Raw genomic sequence first — 16,249 nt, forward strand, 5'->3', positions numbered from 1 at the left:
GAGGCAGAGGGGCAGATCTCTGTGAGTTCGAGGCCAGCCTGGTCTACATAGTGAGTTCCAAGACAGCTAGGGCTACAGGGAGACCCTGTCTCAAAAAGACCAAAAAAAAAAAAATGTATTTTCAAGGTCAGAAGTGGACCATATCTAGAATTTTAAAAGCTATCTCTACTTCTTACCCATTTTTCTAAGGTTCCATACCATTAGCTCATAAGAGCTGAGTAAAATTTCATTATGCTGCAAAGCTGCCTTAAGAATGCCCAAGTCAGCCTCTGGGTTCAACATGACATTTATAAAAGACACTGTACTTATAAGCATTGAGAGAAATGCTTCATCTGTATTTATTACACTTCAAGTTTGAATCCTGTGCACCCACATAAAAAGCAGGGCTCAGCATTACTTGTCTGGAACCTCAGCACTGCATTTGGGGAGAGGTGGCAGGCACTGGAGTTCATTGGCCAGCTGCTCTAACCCAATCAATGAGCTTCAGGTTCAGTGAGCGATTCTTTCTCAAAAAAACTAAGGTAGAGGGTGATTAGGGAAGACATCTAACATTGACCTCTGCCTTCCACACATGTGTATGCACAGGAAACACATACATACACCACATCCACACAAAGAAAGAAAGGAAGACACAAAGACTGTCAGCCACTCTTGAGCTGCATTGCCTCCAGAGACTTACTTTCAACAGCCAGATGGCTGGGTCATTTTTGCAGTGTGCATTCTTTAGTTTTGAAGTTTTGAAAGTTGTCTTGACATGCAAGATGTTTATTTTCTGCTATATAGCCTTTCATAAACTGTGGCTCTTCCTTCATTCATACTTTAGTGGGTTTTTTTGGGGGGGGCCTTACCTTTCATCCTTTTATGTATCCATTCATTTTCCTCATCCATCATGAAATATTGATTTCCAACTTCATTTGAAGCACTGTTGTAGGTACTCACTAATGTTGGATCAATGAGTGAGCCAAGAAATTGTAAACCTTATTGTGTGTTGCTGCTAATGAATTGCTTTCTGATTGTTAAAGATAGTAACAAAACATTAATATTTGTAAACATTATATAGCATTTTACATATGTATCTGTCTCCACCCTTAGAAGTAGATACAGGATTAGGAAACATTAGCAACGCAAGCGGTACACATGAGAGTCACATCACTGAGTGGCAGAGCTCACCTTAGTGCCTTGCTAAAATATGCACATTAGAGAATGCTTTGTGCTGGGAGAGTGGCCTCAGCCTCCTGTTTTCATTATCAGAGCCCCTACTCTGAATGCCGTCATTTCTCAGTCCCTTTCCTCTGACAATTGTTCTTGATGCTTGGAGATTTGGTGCTTTTCATTTCATTCTGTATACTTTATGTTTGGGTTCACTTAGCTCTCTTATCCTGTAAGATTTCTCTACATCTACAGTGATATTGTCCATCTTTTGTTTTCATGATTGTTATTCTGCACTTTCACCAAGAAAGGGTGTCCCACTCCATACCCTTATTAAAGATTATTAAGACAACTTGCAGTAATGCATAAATGGCAAAGGAGCATGCTACTGGAACTGAGTAAACTGCTTCAGAGGCGTGAAGATTAAAATGCACTTAGTCATCCTCAGTTTGTGCCCTCTGAATATAAGCGCTGTGAATAGAAACCAATATATTAAGAATTTCATGAAAGCAGATGGGTCAATAGTTAAAATCATGTTGCGTGCAGGATAAGTTGCAATTAGCTTAGTTTTTGCATTATTTTATTTAGTGAAATAGAAATGATTGAAGGAAGAAGGTTGTTTACATTCCATTCACACTTAGAGTTCAATCTTATATTCAGCTTGTAAAAACCTGGACAAATCAAGACTTTCTCAGTAAAAACAAGCTGTGAGCTACTGCCTAAGTGAATCAGACCATTATTTAAGGGGATAGAAAAGATCCCAGTCTTCCATGCAATCCCACCACTCGCAGGACGTAGACAGTAGAGCCTTTTCTCAGAAATAGCTATTGATGTCATTGTATATGCATAGGACTGATTAGGGCTGAGTTGATTGCTTTTAGAAGATAATTTGTGAATAGATGATTTCTGAAAAGAACATAATGTTTAAAACATGCATAAAGCAGAAGTAACTGTCTCTGAAACTTTGGGCCAGTGACAATGAAGGCAAGTAGTTAGTTACTAGTTTCACATTACTTATCTAGAAATATTTTATTCATACATCAAATTAGAAATCTTCTTTTAAACAGATGGTAGCATCATTGCTTTAAAATATGACATCAGAACCACACAGTTACAGAAATCCCCTTTCCTAGAATGATTTAAGTGCCTGAATGCTGTCCGAAGTCCCTTCTGCCTCCTATCCCTGTATTCACCTGGCTCCTTCGTGGTGGGGATGCTCTGAAGAGCTGTTGCCTCAGGACATCGTTATTTGTATTTATGAACATTAGACGGTTCAAAGTTTGAAGATAAAAAGACACCTTGTCTTGTCAGCATTCAAATAGAAGGCATAAATCTTTACTTTAGTAACTCTATAAGCAAACTATCCTGAAGATTGTTAAAAGGATTAAAATACATTTCTGTAATTCATGACTGGTTTCAGGGGTCAGAGGGGACTTACAGGAGAAGACATCACTTGGGTTGTGTTTGTACTCTTCTTCCTGAGACTAGAGCTGCCTCAATCCACAGCAGGTCCTTATGGGTCAATGCAGGAGGCTTCACCTTTCCCCCGACTTGCTGGCCTCTGAGGTAACACACTTGTGTGAGCAAACACTTGGGAGAAAATACTCTTGTTTTTCATAGACTTGAGATTTTTGTTCTGTTTTCTTTCCCTGTGCAATTTGAAGCCAGCAGCAGGATTCACTTCCTGCCATACCCAGTTGTAGGGGAAGCATTTAGAGTAGCCGGGCACCCCTTGCTCTCTGTCCATGTTCTCTTCGCTTGCTGTTGAACGAGGCTGGCTTCCTGGCTTCTCCCCAGTCAGATGCTCTGCCCTTTTCTTTCTACCTGCCCCTAGATGTATTTCTCTATAATAGTTTTGTTTTTATTTTTTAAATTTTCCTCTTGCAGTTAGAGATCACACATTGTAGCTGAAAGTGGTGACACCTGGGCACCAACCTATTTCTACACTCTAGAATAATCTTCCAGTTACCTCTTCCAATCACCAATATAGTCAAACATAACAATAAAAAAAAAAAACACTCTCTCCCATTTAGTTGTACCTTTTAAAAATTGTGAGTGCCCTCCAAAAGCACACAATAATTTTTGAAGGTGAAAAATCCTGCTCTGCATGAAACCTTCCTGTATTTTAAGGAGCAGAAATCTTTACCTGTGTCCTGCTAAAGCAGCTGGGGAGCTCCTGTTCAGGTGCAAACAGCCCTCATTCTGTCTAGGACACAGGCAGAGTAACAGCAGCATTAGGCTGCTGCTCACACCCTGTGTGTTCCTTCCTACTTGCCTGCTCTGCCACTTCTTCCTCCTGACTCAGCCATAGGACTTGCTTATTCTGTGACTCTGTCATGGTGTCACTAATCACGTCCCTGGTCACCATGCTCTTCCTCCTGGTGCTTTTCCTTTTAAATGTTTTTCATGTGTGTTTTGTTATACCTGGTATTGTCACTTCAGCAGCTAAACTATAAGATAGTTAGCTTAGTCCCTTCTGAATTCCCTGGCACAGACATCCGCCTGCTTCTGCTTCTTGAGTGCTGGGATTAAAGGTATGCACCACCATACCCAGCTAATAAAAATCTTTTGGTTGGTGATGCTAGCTAAATTGTGAATGATTGGACAGTAGTGAATGCACATAAAAGAAGGGCTTGATAGTTTACCCTGTGTTGGAACTTTCCCTGAGACTGAATGTTTGCTCATTGATTAGAAGAGTGTGGCAATATAAGTTCTCAGAAGGGGGTTTGTCTTTAATTATTGCATCTTTGTTTTAAAATAAGAAAGCCAAATACTCCAAGATAGGATGCCATTCGGCATGCTCAGGAAAGGCAGTGGAAGATTAACCTAAGGAAAATCTGTGGAACAGCCCCACTTTAATGATTCTGGTGACTCAGTTGAGGGAAGAACTCCCTCCTGCATCTCAGAACTCTCCATCTCGGGCCTGGCCTGCTTATCAGCACCATTACCTCTACAGAAGACACCTGGGGCAAAAGACATCTCCCTGTGATTCAGACCTCGGTCTCCTGAGAAATTCCCATGACTCTGGGTTTTTATTTGACACATTTTCTTTCACTTCATGCTTTTTGAAACTGTAATTACTTTTTTAAAAACCCATAAATGTTTGTATTGATTTTTCTCAAGTCCAAATTATCTGAACAAATTTACAAGATATATGGGTTTTTTAATGCTTGTATATATGATCCCAAATTTGATCGCTTGTTTAGTGGTTCATTTAAGTCGCTTGGAAAATTAAAGTCCTATGGGTTCCTAGACAGTCCGTGAGAATCCATACTTATTTTGTTCTCTGTTTCTATATGCTTTCATAGAAATAGAGAACAAAGTTATATTGAAGAAGTTACAAGTTAAGCCTAGAATGGACAGATTTGATTTGGGTCTCGGTTCTGTCGTTTCTTATTTACCTGACTTACAGCAGGCTTAAACAACTCACCTGTAACCCAGAGCAGGCTCATGTGAATGGCACAGACATGAGGGGTACACCTTTGTAAACATAACTGGTCTTATCCCTATCACTACACCATATTTCAGTGTGTTGTTTGTGTGCATCATTTTTCTGATACATTTGAGATATTCTCAGGAAGTTTCAGCAAATCATATAAAGGTAGGCTTGGTGGCACATGCTGTAACCCTAGCACTTGGAAGGCTGAGGTAAGAGGACTGAGAGATCAAGGCATCCTGAGCTACATAGTAAACACCATACCAGCTAGGTTACATATGAAGACATTACAAAGAAAGAGAAGAAGAAAATATCCAACAGGATTTGGTAAAATCTGTTGCCTCTGATTAGAACAGACCCATGCAGAGTGGGATCGCCTGAGAAGGATGTGACAGTTTCCTCAATGGATTTAGTGTTCTCCCATTGCTTTGCAGCGGAGATAAAAATCTGTTTCAAATACTACCACGGCATTAGTGGAGCCCTTCGAGCCACAACCCCCTGCATCACGGTGAAGAACCCAGCTGTGATGGTGAGTGCCCCTCATTGCCAGCTTCCTGGTGGGGGGTGGTCCATGAAGAGACACAAGTTCTATTTTTGCCTGTGCAACCCTGAGGAACAATGAAAAGGAAACACATAATAGTGTGGGCACTGTATTAGGGAAGGAAATAACTTACAAGGCTGACAAACCTGAATCTGCAATACAAATCAGTGGAAAACTACTTGACACATAACAGTCCTGTATCAACAGCATTTCTTGGGAACCTCGTAAGCACAGAAGTGAGTGTTCTGTCATGAAGGGTCCTAAGCCTGGTTGGTAGGAAATGGTGATATTGCATCTTAGATACAATTTAAGTGAATTTGGTATATAAAAGGGGAAGAGTGCCCTCTTAAATTGTAGTGATTCTACCTGCCAGTCACCTCAAGGAGCTTTTGTCTAAAGAGAGTTCAAGACATGAGTCATAAATGAGCTGTTTCCTCCAAGGTCTTAGATTGAATCCCTCAAAATGCTGAGTTGGGGTCCGGTGCCTAATGATACCACTCACTGGAAGCCAATGTCTTCATTAAGAAGATGAGGAAACCTTCTGATTTACTCTTGGAGGAAGCTGGTTATGTTGGACTATTGAAATAAAATTGTCTGTTTCTAGAACAGTGGTTGCTTTTCACAATTTTCTGATTTTTTTCGTTTGGTAGACCAAATGCAAAACTTTAGCATTCTTACAATATATGGATCCATTGTACATGAGAGGTTGGACTCGGGTGGTTCATAAAGGGAGAGTCTCAGAATCTACTGTATGCAAATCTTGAAATTTTTATTACTCATGAATAAAAACTGGTTATAAAAATCTAGAAAAAATATTGACTCCTATGATGTAGACTCTTAACAATTGTGTGGAGGAGTGTGTGTGCGTCATGTATACATTTATAGATGGTTGCTGTTTTAGAAATTGGCAAGTGGCCAAGATAATGTCCCTAAATTCAGAAAATGATCTCTGTAGATGGAATTTTGAAATTGTCCAGCCCTGCCTTCTACTGTCTCTTAGTGCTCATGCCTCTGAATCAGGCAGGTTTTATTTTTACTTATTTATTTGCACATATATCCATTGGGTGTTTGCTAAGTGCCAGGCATTTTGTCTATCACTGGAGGCCAAATGCTAAAAAGAACACTTGTTGCTCTCATTGCTGTAGCAAGGACAATGACGTCCATCAAATTATTTCAATGATAATTGTATGAGGGGAAGTGAAGTGGAGCTGTGAGAGCATGTACTAGTAAGATCTGTCATGATCTGGAAGGTCCCGGAAGACTTCCCTGAAGAAGGCATGCTTGAGAGACAGCCTGAATGATGAATGGAAGTTATTTGGGTGAAAAAGAGAAGGAAAAACATTCCAGGCAAAAGAAACAATGTGTGGAAATTCTTCAGTATCTCAGATAGCAATTATATTGATGTCTCCATTGTAGTAAGCCTTGTTTAGAATATAAAATAGCCTACATTACTATATAAGACTTCGAAGGTCCTGAAAAGAGTAAGAGTTGTTGACTACACATGGGGTCCCACCTCAGGATGGAGAGGTACAGGCAATCAGTGCATGCTGAGGGAGGGCGAATCAGTTTTCTCCAGGTACTAGTGCCCTGAGAGGTTATCTAATCCCAAATGGACAGCCCTAAACACAGGTACCACTAAATGGACTCTGTATTTTAAATATGTATATTTATAAATGTATGCATATGTAATAAGAATAATCAAAGAAAAGGACAAGAAATTGAGAGGCATTTGGGGACATGGGAGGAGTTGGTGGGGGACTGGGAGGGATGGAAATAATGCAGAAACTACTTATTTCTGAAATTCTCAAAAATTAAAAGCTAAAAAAGATGAGTTGTGACTACAAAATCTGTCATGTTAGCATAAACATTGGATTAGACTAGCCTCTCATTGATGTTGTAAAATGAAAAGTTGCACAGCTAGAAGAAGAGAGCTATTTAAAATAAGTTATTTCCAGATCTCATTTTGAGTGAAATTAGACAATAAGTAATAAAGCTAACATTTTTCTGAATTTAGAATTTTTTTTAGATGAGCAATTTCAAGATCTAGGTATCACTGAAGGGGGTAAGTATTTATAATCTGCTGCCAATTAAAACATTCCAATGATTCTGCAGTGAAATTACTCTATCAAAATCTGTAGACAGTGTGGGGATAATTAATTGCTCCAATATGATTTTAGAGCTTTGTGTACATAGCAGCACTGCAGGCAGAAAAGACTAATAGAAGGGGTGCTCAGTCAATTTCAGGTCAATTTGGAAATAGTCTGGCTCTTTGTCTCTGACCTCATTTGGGGAGGTTAGCGCTCTGCTTCTATAGCAGACGGTCCCCAAATCTACAACATGTGCTTAGTTGCTATGACTAACAGTACTGATAGCCATGAGCTCACTTAGTGTGGTTATTCCATGACCAGATGCAAAAGAGACAGCTGATAAAGTCCTCAGGTCGAGAAATGAGCCTCTGTCCTCATCATTGTGTAGCCTCCTCTCCCACATAACCTTCTGCATGAATCGAGCTTGAAAAAAGCTTGTGCCTTCTCTGACATTTGTATGTTGGCGTCATTGCCATTCATCAGAGTACACAGTAAGATGTGTCAGAGCCTTGGAGCAGGAAATCCTGCTGCCAGAGGGGCAGGTGCTTGCAGCCGTCACTCACTGCCCTGTATTGTTTCAGCACTGGGTTGACACTGTTGCTTCTGGATTTTCCTGGAATGAATCTATGGAGTGAGCCTATTTTAAAAGCTCTCTCTAAACACTGACTGCAGATGTGTTTATTATCACGAATGACCCGATATTAGTGGCAATGTTTTTGGTCTTCCCTGGCTTTATTATAGTGAGTGATAAGATTGAATTCTTTGAGTATTATTTCAGATGACTCTTTCACCAGAGAGGTGACATCGTTTTTCTGTGAATGCTTTGAGAATTGTTTCAGAGTAGTCTTTTACCACACAATGAATTAAAAATTAGAGGTGTCGTAATTATTTCTTATATTTTAAATAGATTTATAAGCCAGGTACGGCGATACATATCTGTAGTCCTAGCACTTGGGGAGGCTAAAGCAGTGGGATCATGAATTAAAGGCCAGCCTGGAGGTGTTAAATGAAGACAGACCATGAGTCTTTTCAGTCCCAAATAACTCACTCAGCAAACCAAGTATTTGGTGGACACAGCTGTCATACTTTTGGAGAGACATGTCTGTCTTACTGTGTTCTATTCAGAGCAAGGCCCAGTTTCACAGACTGCAACCCTGGGTACAGAAAAGAGGACAGGTTACTGCATGTCTGTCTCAGTTGCAGTCAGCACCACCTCATGATAGTCCTGTGTGCTGAAAGCAGGACAGACAGTCACAGCGATCTGTTGTCTAGACCATTTGCTGCTGCCTCCACCCCAGATAATCTGGGAATTATGAGTCAGAAATAAAAACAATGTACTCAGTTCCACATTTTTGTTGAGTGAAAATTGTGATCCATGAGAGAATAAAATTAAAGAGACTGGAAAGATAGCTTATTCAGTAAAGACCTTGCCTTGTTAGCATGAGGAGGTGAGTTTTATCCCAAGAAGCTAGGCATGATGATGCATGTTTGTAATCCCAGCACTGGGGAGTAGAAACAGGCAGATTTTCGGTGCATAGTGAGTTTCACGCTATCAAAAGACCCTTTCTCAAAAGAAAGGTGAAGAGTGCCTGATGCAAACACTGGAGATTGTTCTCTGACCTTCACATGTACAGACACACACACACACAAATGCACTTGAACCTTCACACACATACACATGCACATACAAATATACATGAACATTCACACACATATACATGCATGCACATTACATACACACCAAAAGAAGAGGGTGGAATTAAATAAGAATAGTTGCATGGTACTGTGGTATATTGTACATGATGCAAAGTGATCACACAATATAATCTTGTCTAAGGTGTAGGAGCATAGAAAAGAGAGTAGAAATTTATATATCAAAAGCTGAAACATGGAACTTCTTCTGTGATTTCTCAACTCTCTTTGGATTAGAGATGCTGTTGTGTTGTGACGGTGTCTGATTTTTACAGGAGCATGGGGAGTACAGCAAAGATAAGGGAGGAGGAAGTATCGAGGAAACCCAGCGCTGCACAGTGCTTCAAGTGGTGAAAATAGATTTTATTCAGGAATTGGTGCAGTAAGGGAAAAGAGACCCCAAAATAGAATTGACTCAGTTCCAAACATAACAAAGAAAGGTGAGGATTTGTAGCTAAGGAACAGAGTTGGGGGCACAGTGTCAGTAGATGAAAATTACTAAGAGGGTGGGGGATATGGTAACTCTTGATAAATTGACTTAAACAGAATTTTTGCTGAAGATAGGCCAGAATGATCAGGTATTACCTGGAGTCTGGTGAGAGATGAGGAATTTTATCTGATATCAAGAGTGACCTCATATTGGGGGGGGTGTCTGTTTAAATGAGGTGGAACTTTTTAAATTTTCATTGACTTTTTGTGTATTTCATACATAAAATCATCTTTATACCCCCCTCCTCCTTACCCTTTGGCACCCTCCCATAGCCCCCCACTGGAGTTCATACATTTTGTCATTTGTATTAAGGCCTATTATATAAAGTTAGTGTCCCAGGATGTCCCTCAGTGCAAGTTCATCCACTAGAGTTTTGTCAGCCTATCTAGAGTCTCTCCCTTCAAGAAGATCAGCTCTTCCTCACCCAACAGTAATCAGCTGCCAATAATTCTTCGACTAAGATTGGAGCTTGCTATTCATTGAAGTGGAACTTAAAACTACACTGTACAAGGTTGGAGATGGAATCCCAAGGTCAGCCTAATTGATCAGAGGGCTCAGTTTGACTAAAGTTTGGTCCAAGAAAGAACCTTGCTAGGGCTTAATGTGAATTTCAGAATTAATTGTAATTTCTGTTATTTAGTTATTCAGAATAAGCAATGCTTTTAGTTCTGTCCCTTCCAGCATTATGGACTCCTTTTGCAGAGCATCATGAAGAACTTTCTCTTTAGGATACCATAAATTGTGCAGTAATTGTACATGCATAGAGAGAAAGGTCTAAATTTGCTGTGTAGTCTATAAATTACTGTTTGCTGTGAAAATTTACAAAAGATTTTAGCACAACACTATCACTAACTATCAAAGTCTGTCATATACCTATACCACAATCAACAGAAGCCTAGAATGGAGGTAGGACACCTATGAAGACACTGAAAAGTTCTTGGCAAAAGAGATATGTACATATGTGTGAATCTAACATAAGTATTTATTCTAGGTTTTCCTATTAAATATGAAGGAATTCAGTGTTTCGTTTCATTAGTAATATAAATATATTGATTATGTACCACATATATTCCACCAGGCATGGTGGTAAAGTCCCAGCAGTTGAGAGGCAAAAATGAGTTCGAGGCCAGCCTGGGCTATGTAGGGAGTAGATGAAAATTACTAAGAGGGTGGAGGATCTAGGGACTCTTGCTAAAAGAACCAACATAGAATTCTTGTTGAAGGCAGGCCAGAATGATGAGAAATTTGGTCTATTATCAAGTATGATCTCAAATCAAGGGTAGGGATTTACTCTAAGTGAAGCAAGCCAGCCATGGCTATATAGCAAGACTCTGTCTCAAACAGAACAGCAACATCACCATAAACAACTATATCTCACACACACACAAACACACATACACACACACACACACACACACACACACACGCACGCACGCACGCACGCACGGGCGGTCAAGAAGAAAAGGAGTAAGGGTTGCGTTTGAAATTTTAATCCTCTTGTTTTGGTCTCTTGAGTGATGTGATTATAGGAATGTATACCATGAACAACTTTATTCTTATTAAAGGTAGAGACAGGACATCAGGAGATAAAGTAGGTTCATTATATTAACAAAATATTTCAAAGTTCCTATTTCTTAACTGGGGTATAGATTAAACTTAAATATGAAGCTTTGTTCCTGTGTTTGAGCATCTACATTTGCATATTTATTCCAAGATTTGAAAATTTAAAGACATAGCCTACAATGCATTTTGATATAAAAATTATTGCACTTGCAAACAGATGAGGGTCCCTGGGATGGTCTGTACTGTAATCCCTGTATGAAATTTCACATACATGTTTTTTTTTTCTTCAGATGGGAGCGGAAGGCATGGAAGGAGGTGCTTCCGGAAATCTGCATTCTCAGAAACTTGTCAGCTTTACGCTGTCAGGTAAGAAGGCCTGTGTGTGGCCTCCAGGTTAAGAGTGTGTAGCTTCCAAGTTGGGAATAATCATTCTTTCTACAGACTGTCACATAGGATATATAACCTGTAAATTCTTTTGGTCATACATCTAGAAATTCAAGTATACCTTTTACCACCGTGACTTAATCTTCTGGTGGAATGCTTTGTGTTAAAGGAATGTTTTTCTGTGAATGAATTAGGTTTTTTTAGACTTTCTGCAGTAGCTCTTTCTTTCCATGCTGCTTTTCATTTACTTCAAAGAAATCCCTTGTTTCAAAGTAGATTTAATGCCTAAAGGATATCATTCTTGAATCCCAGGCAAACACTAAAGAAAAGCAAGGAAATAAATGTACAGCTGCCTTTTCTTCTCAAAGCTACTTTGTGTCAAATAAAACAAAGTGAGAACATGCAGCGTTATTGAAGGGATAGTGAAATGCAAATCTGTGTTTAATGACTGCATAGTGTATGAAGTGTCAAGATCAGAACTACAAGGATAATGAGATCACAGTAGTTTCCTGGGTGCCTGACCCATTCTTAGCTTACTCTTCTTTCTCCCATTGGTTTTAGGTTAGAAATCACATTATATCCCATGCATTGTTAACATAAAGTCCTCTTGGTTGACTCTCTCAATATTTACTGATCTATAATCCTTCCCCTTCCACTGCTGACTCTGTGGCATTAGACAATCCTGGTGTGTTTTCATCAATTGTATTTGGGCCAGGAGTCCTTGTTAGTCCCCTCCAGAGGGAATGCTCTGGAGAATATGTAAATTTCCAGTCACTTGTGTCCTCCTGTTTCAGAAAAGGGCTTCATAGGATGAGCCCAGTTACCTCCATAATTCAGGGCCATGACCGGTATCGCTTCCCCTACTGATCTGGTCAAAACAAAGATCTCCTTGTGCAGAATTGCTCTCTAGACTAGAGTATTCACAATCTTCCCCATATTGATCTGAACCACATAAAATGACTTGCAGTCTCTCCCACAAGTTTTCACGATGTCTTAGCTCTTAGATCTACATTAATCAAACTGATATCCTCAGAAAGATATTGCGGGCCCAGTTAAGCCCACTTTGGTTCTAGACATTTGTGTACTTAATTAGTTTGATCATTAAATAAGTCTCACTAAACAGACTTCAGCTAAAACTTTCAGCAGTTCGTGTAGTATAAAATGATTTGTGAATGTAAGGTAAGTTATATGACATTTATCAACTATCAAGTTACAAGTTACAGAAAAATAACCACAGAATTATGTAAAATAGCAGATCATATTCACATATTAGACACATTCTGATGTATTTTCTCCCCAAATATTTATCACATTATAAAACATATATGTATTTAAAATATATTATGAATGAATGTGTTTTAAATTTTCACCTCAAATTAAACAATTCAAACATATACATATATAATATCTGTATATGTCATTTTATATATGGGAGTTTTTTTCATGAAAGAACTTAGTTTTCCTAAACTGTTTATTGAGGATTATTGTCTAACATTGTGGTTAACCAAATACATTGCACTATTTAAAAAGCTCATGATGGCATGTATATGGGATGAAAAGGTCCCAGGTTTAGGGGTATAAGGTGATGGGAAGGGTTTTGTATTTGCCATCTCAGAGACCCCTCTGCTGGAATGACTGCCATATCCATGTGTCCTTGTCTAGCTAGACAGTAGACAGCCATGACATGATTAACTCTGCTGTTGTGTTACTGAATTATTGCTGTTTAGAGTGTCCTATGTGATCATTTAAGAACAACTCACCTCTGAGCTGCTTAATCTAACCAGGATCCATGGATCCTTCCTTCTTCCTTCCGTCTCTTCCCTCCCTACTGCCTTTCCTCTCCCCCTCTTGTTTTTTGTCCCTTCCTCCTTCTCTCTTCCTTTCTTTAAAGATCTCAGGGCAGTTGGGCTCAAGAAAGGGATGTTCTTCAATCCTGACCCTTATCTTAAGATGTCCATTCAGCCAGGGAAGAAGAGCAGTTTCCCTACTTGTGCCCACCATGGGCAGGAGAGAAGGTCTACTATCATCAGTAACACCACTAATCCGATTTGGCACAGAGAGGTAAGACAAGCCTCAGAGATCTTCTGTTTAACGTACACCAGCCAAGTTCATCTTTTCCTTCTGAACTTGTTGCAGCCTTGAGCTGTTAATGGATATGGTCAAGGTAGCTGAGGTGTCCAGTGCTTCTGTTGGAAAGCGTCTAGCACATATTCAGTCTAAATTAAAAGAATTTATTTTTGTATATCTTTGGCAAATGTTTTGTGAATTTTCAGATTTGTATTAGATGAGACATTCAGAGAGTCACCATCCTGGGTGAAGACAGATTATGTTGATGGTATTTTAGAGCTCTTCACAGCGGCATTATGATACCTATCACCTTAGTGTGCCACTCAGTAAAATCAATCAAAGGACTTTCTCCTTAGAGCTATGTGGACTCAAAGGCAAACAAAGAGACACGAAGTGCTTTCCACTGAGTGAGCAGAGCCTGAGTCTTCCCACTGTATCTCAGGGATCCAAGGTGCTTCCCTTACTAGTGCTAGACTGTTTCTGGATGAATCTTCACTAGCATGGGAATTCTACAATTAGTTAGGACATCTCTTGATGTTTAATGATGGAAGTGTGCTCTAACAACATTATAGAGATATTTAATTGGAGAGGAGAGATATAATTTGAGGGATATGAAACTAATTGGAGCAAAGATCTAGATATTTGGGATTGACCAGCTCAGAAAGATATGTGTGTTCCCTGGACAGTTCCTGTGTTCATCTAAGTGGAAGTCTATTGCTTGTGTTCTTACACCTGGTCTAAAAAAGTATAATCTCATTGTGGCAAATGATTCTTAAAGTCATACCTCTTCATCTTGTATGTTTCAAAGCCTAGAAAATAAAAAAATATATATATTTCAGTACAAGCTCTAAGAGTACACAGTAGATATGGTGATATAACAAGCAATAACCTTCTGTTCCTTTGATTTATTTTTATTTATCTGTCTTTTTGCAGTGACTGAGCTCAAAGCCAGGGCTACCCGCATGGTAGCCAAGCACTCTATACTGAGCTGTACCCTCAGCCCACCCAATGGTTTACATTTACAAAGTACTTGACCATGTCACCAATGTTGAGGGAGCCTAGAGATGAGCTTCTCTTCTGGTGCTCAGCAAACAGCAGCTTCAAGTATTTCTGTGACTAGCTGCTTAGGGGCAGAGGCACTTAAATTCAGCTTTCCTATCTTAAGTAAGTGCTTTTTTCCATTAAGCAGACTTCCAAATTCCCCTCTTTTAAAAATTATTATGACTAAGTGAACCTGGTGGCACCTAAGTGTCAAACAGCCTAGCCCTGTTTGCATCACTATAATTGCAGGAATGCTGCCAGAGAAGGGTGCCATGATTTACATTCACTTCCTGCACCATCATTTACTTATTCTGAGATCTTCAGCTTTTAAAAGAAAATTTGATCTTTTTAAAATTTAAAATAAGCAAAGCTCTTTATATTTATTTCACATTCTTATTAACACCCACTCCAGTGGAATTGTTGAAAAGTTTTTACTATGGTACTGGGGGGATTGACCCTAGGCCTCATGCTTGCAAGGCAAGTATTCTACCGCTTGGCTATATCCCTGGTGCAAGTTTTAATTTCTTTTTCTTTCGGCCATGCTGGAGGTTGAATCCAGGACCTCACACAAGCTAGGCAAGCACTGTACCTTTGACCTACTTCCCCAGCTAATAACATTCTTCAATAAAAACAATTAAGCCTCTCTTAACTTCAGACTTTTCATTTTCTGTCCCAAAATAAATGACCTCATGTGCCTTTTAAACTTAAGTAATAATTCCAGGCAAACACTGCTTTGTTTTAATATTTATCAGAGAAATCACAAAATCACAAGTGTTCCTCCTCCCATGAAATGGAAAAATATTTTAAACTATAGTATGTTTGTAACTTCAAAATTCCATGAGATTCAAAATTTAAATTGTAACTAATCATATATTTAATCTTAAGTCATCCTGTAACAAGAAATAACTATCCAAGAATTAAGATACAATACGTGTAGTAACTACTAAAATTGTATTGCATGTGATTTAATATTTGATAATATCTCCTATAACTGTTAAAACAAGAAGGGTTGTATGATTGGGTTGACAGACTTCTGTTGTCATTCAGATTTTTAATAGATTTTTTTAATCATTGTGAATTTTAATGGTGCTGAGTGCATACAGGATTGATACTAGCATTGTGGACTCTGCATATCATTAGAGTTTAAGAGATATCATTTGCTGTAATATAAAGTAATACTATATTTGTCTTCTAAATACACATATATGTTTTGTTTTCAGAAATATTCCTTTTTTGCACTTTTAACTGATGTCTTAGAAATTGAAATTAAAGACAAATTTGCAAAGAGCCGTCCTATCATCAAGCGCTTCCTGGGGAAACTGACCATTCCAGTCCAGAGGCTGCTGGAGCGGCAAGCCATCGGGTAACCAGCCCTCCCTTTGAGGGATCTTGAGATAAGTTTGTACAGAGGCAGCTGAAATGATACTTGGCAGTCTTAGGGATTTTCTTGCTGGCTGATAAGAAGTGGTAACAATTGTTTAAAAAGTACCCTTATGCTCAATAAAGTGTTTTGGACCAAAAGTACCTTGTTTTAGTTATATACTTTTTGTGGTTATCAGTCTCTTTTCCAAGAAGCACGTGCATTAGCAATCAGTGTCAAATCTCTTAATGTTCCATTGGTTTGGGGGCAAACTGAAATTTTGCTATATACCCTGAATGTCATTCTGCCCACATTTACCTTTGCTTGATTAATCCTATCCACAGAGACTATTTTTAGTCCTAAAAAACCAAAACAACTTTGTTTGATGGTTTAGTTTTAATTTTTCATTCCTGTGAGCTTCATTCTGTAAGTTGTGATA

At 39.0% G+C, this 16,249-nt stretch overlaps 1 protein-coding gene across 8 annotated transcripts in view; it reads left to right on the top strand.

The window, feature by feature from the left end:
• Hecw2 (HECT, C2 and WW domain containing E3 ubiquitin protein ligase 2) overlaps positions 1 to 16,249 on the top strand; it is a 416,509-nt gene that overhangs the window by 281,117 nt on the left and 119,143 nt on the right. For 7 of the 8 annotated variants that reach the window (XM_029564734.1, XM_029564735.1, XM_017798837.2 and 4 more), the window contains 4 exons: positions 5,020 to 5,114; positions 11,249 to 11,324; positions 13,234 to 13,403; positions 15,671 to 15,813. In XM_029564734.1, coding sequence (XP_029420594.1) covers positions 5,020 to 5,114; positions 11,249 to 11,324; positions 13,234 to 13,403; positions 15,671 to 15,813 — 484 coding nt within the window. Of the gene's footprint in view, positions 1 to 5,019; positions 5,115 to 11,248; positions 11,325 to 13,233; positions 13,404 to 14,366; positions 14,574 to 15,670; positions 15,814 to 16,249 lie in introns of those variants that run through there. The other variant, XM_029564741.1, reaches the window with a different exon arrangement.

The sequence above is a fragment of the Nannospalax galili genome, unplaced genomic scaffold (genome assembly GCF_000622305.1).
Source record: "Nannospalax galili isolate Female #2095 unplaced genomic scaffold, S.galili_v1.0 scaffold115, whole genome shotgun sequence".
NCBI lineage: Eukaryota > Metazoa > Chordata > Mammalia > Rodentia > Spalacidae > Nannospalax > Nannospalax galili.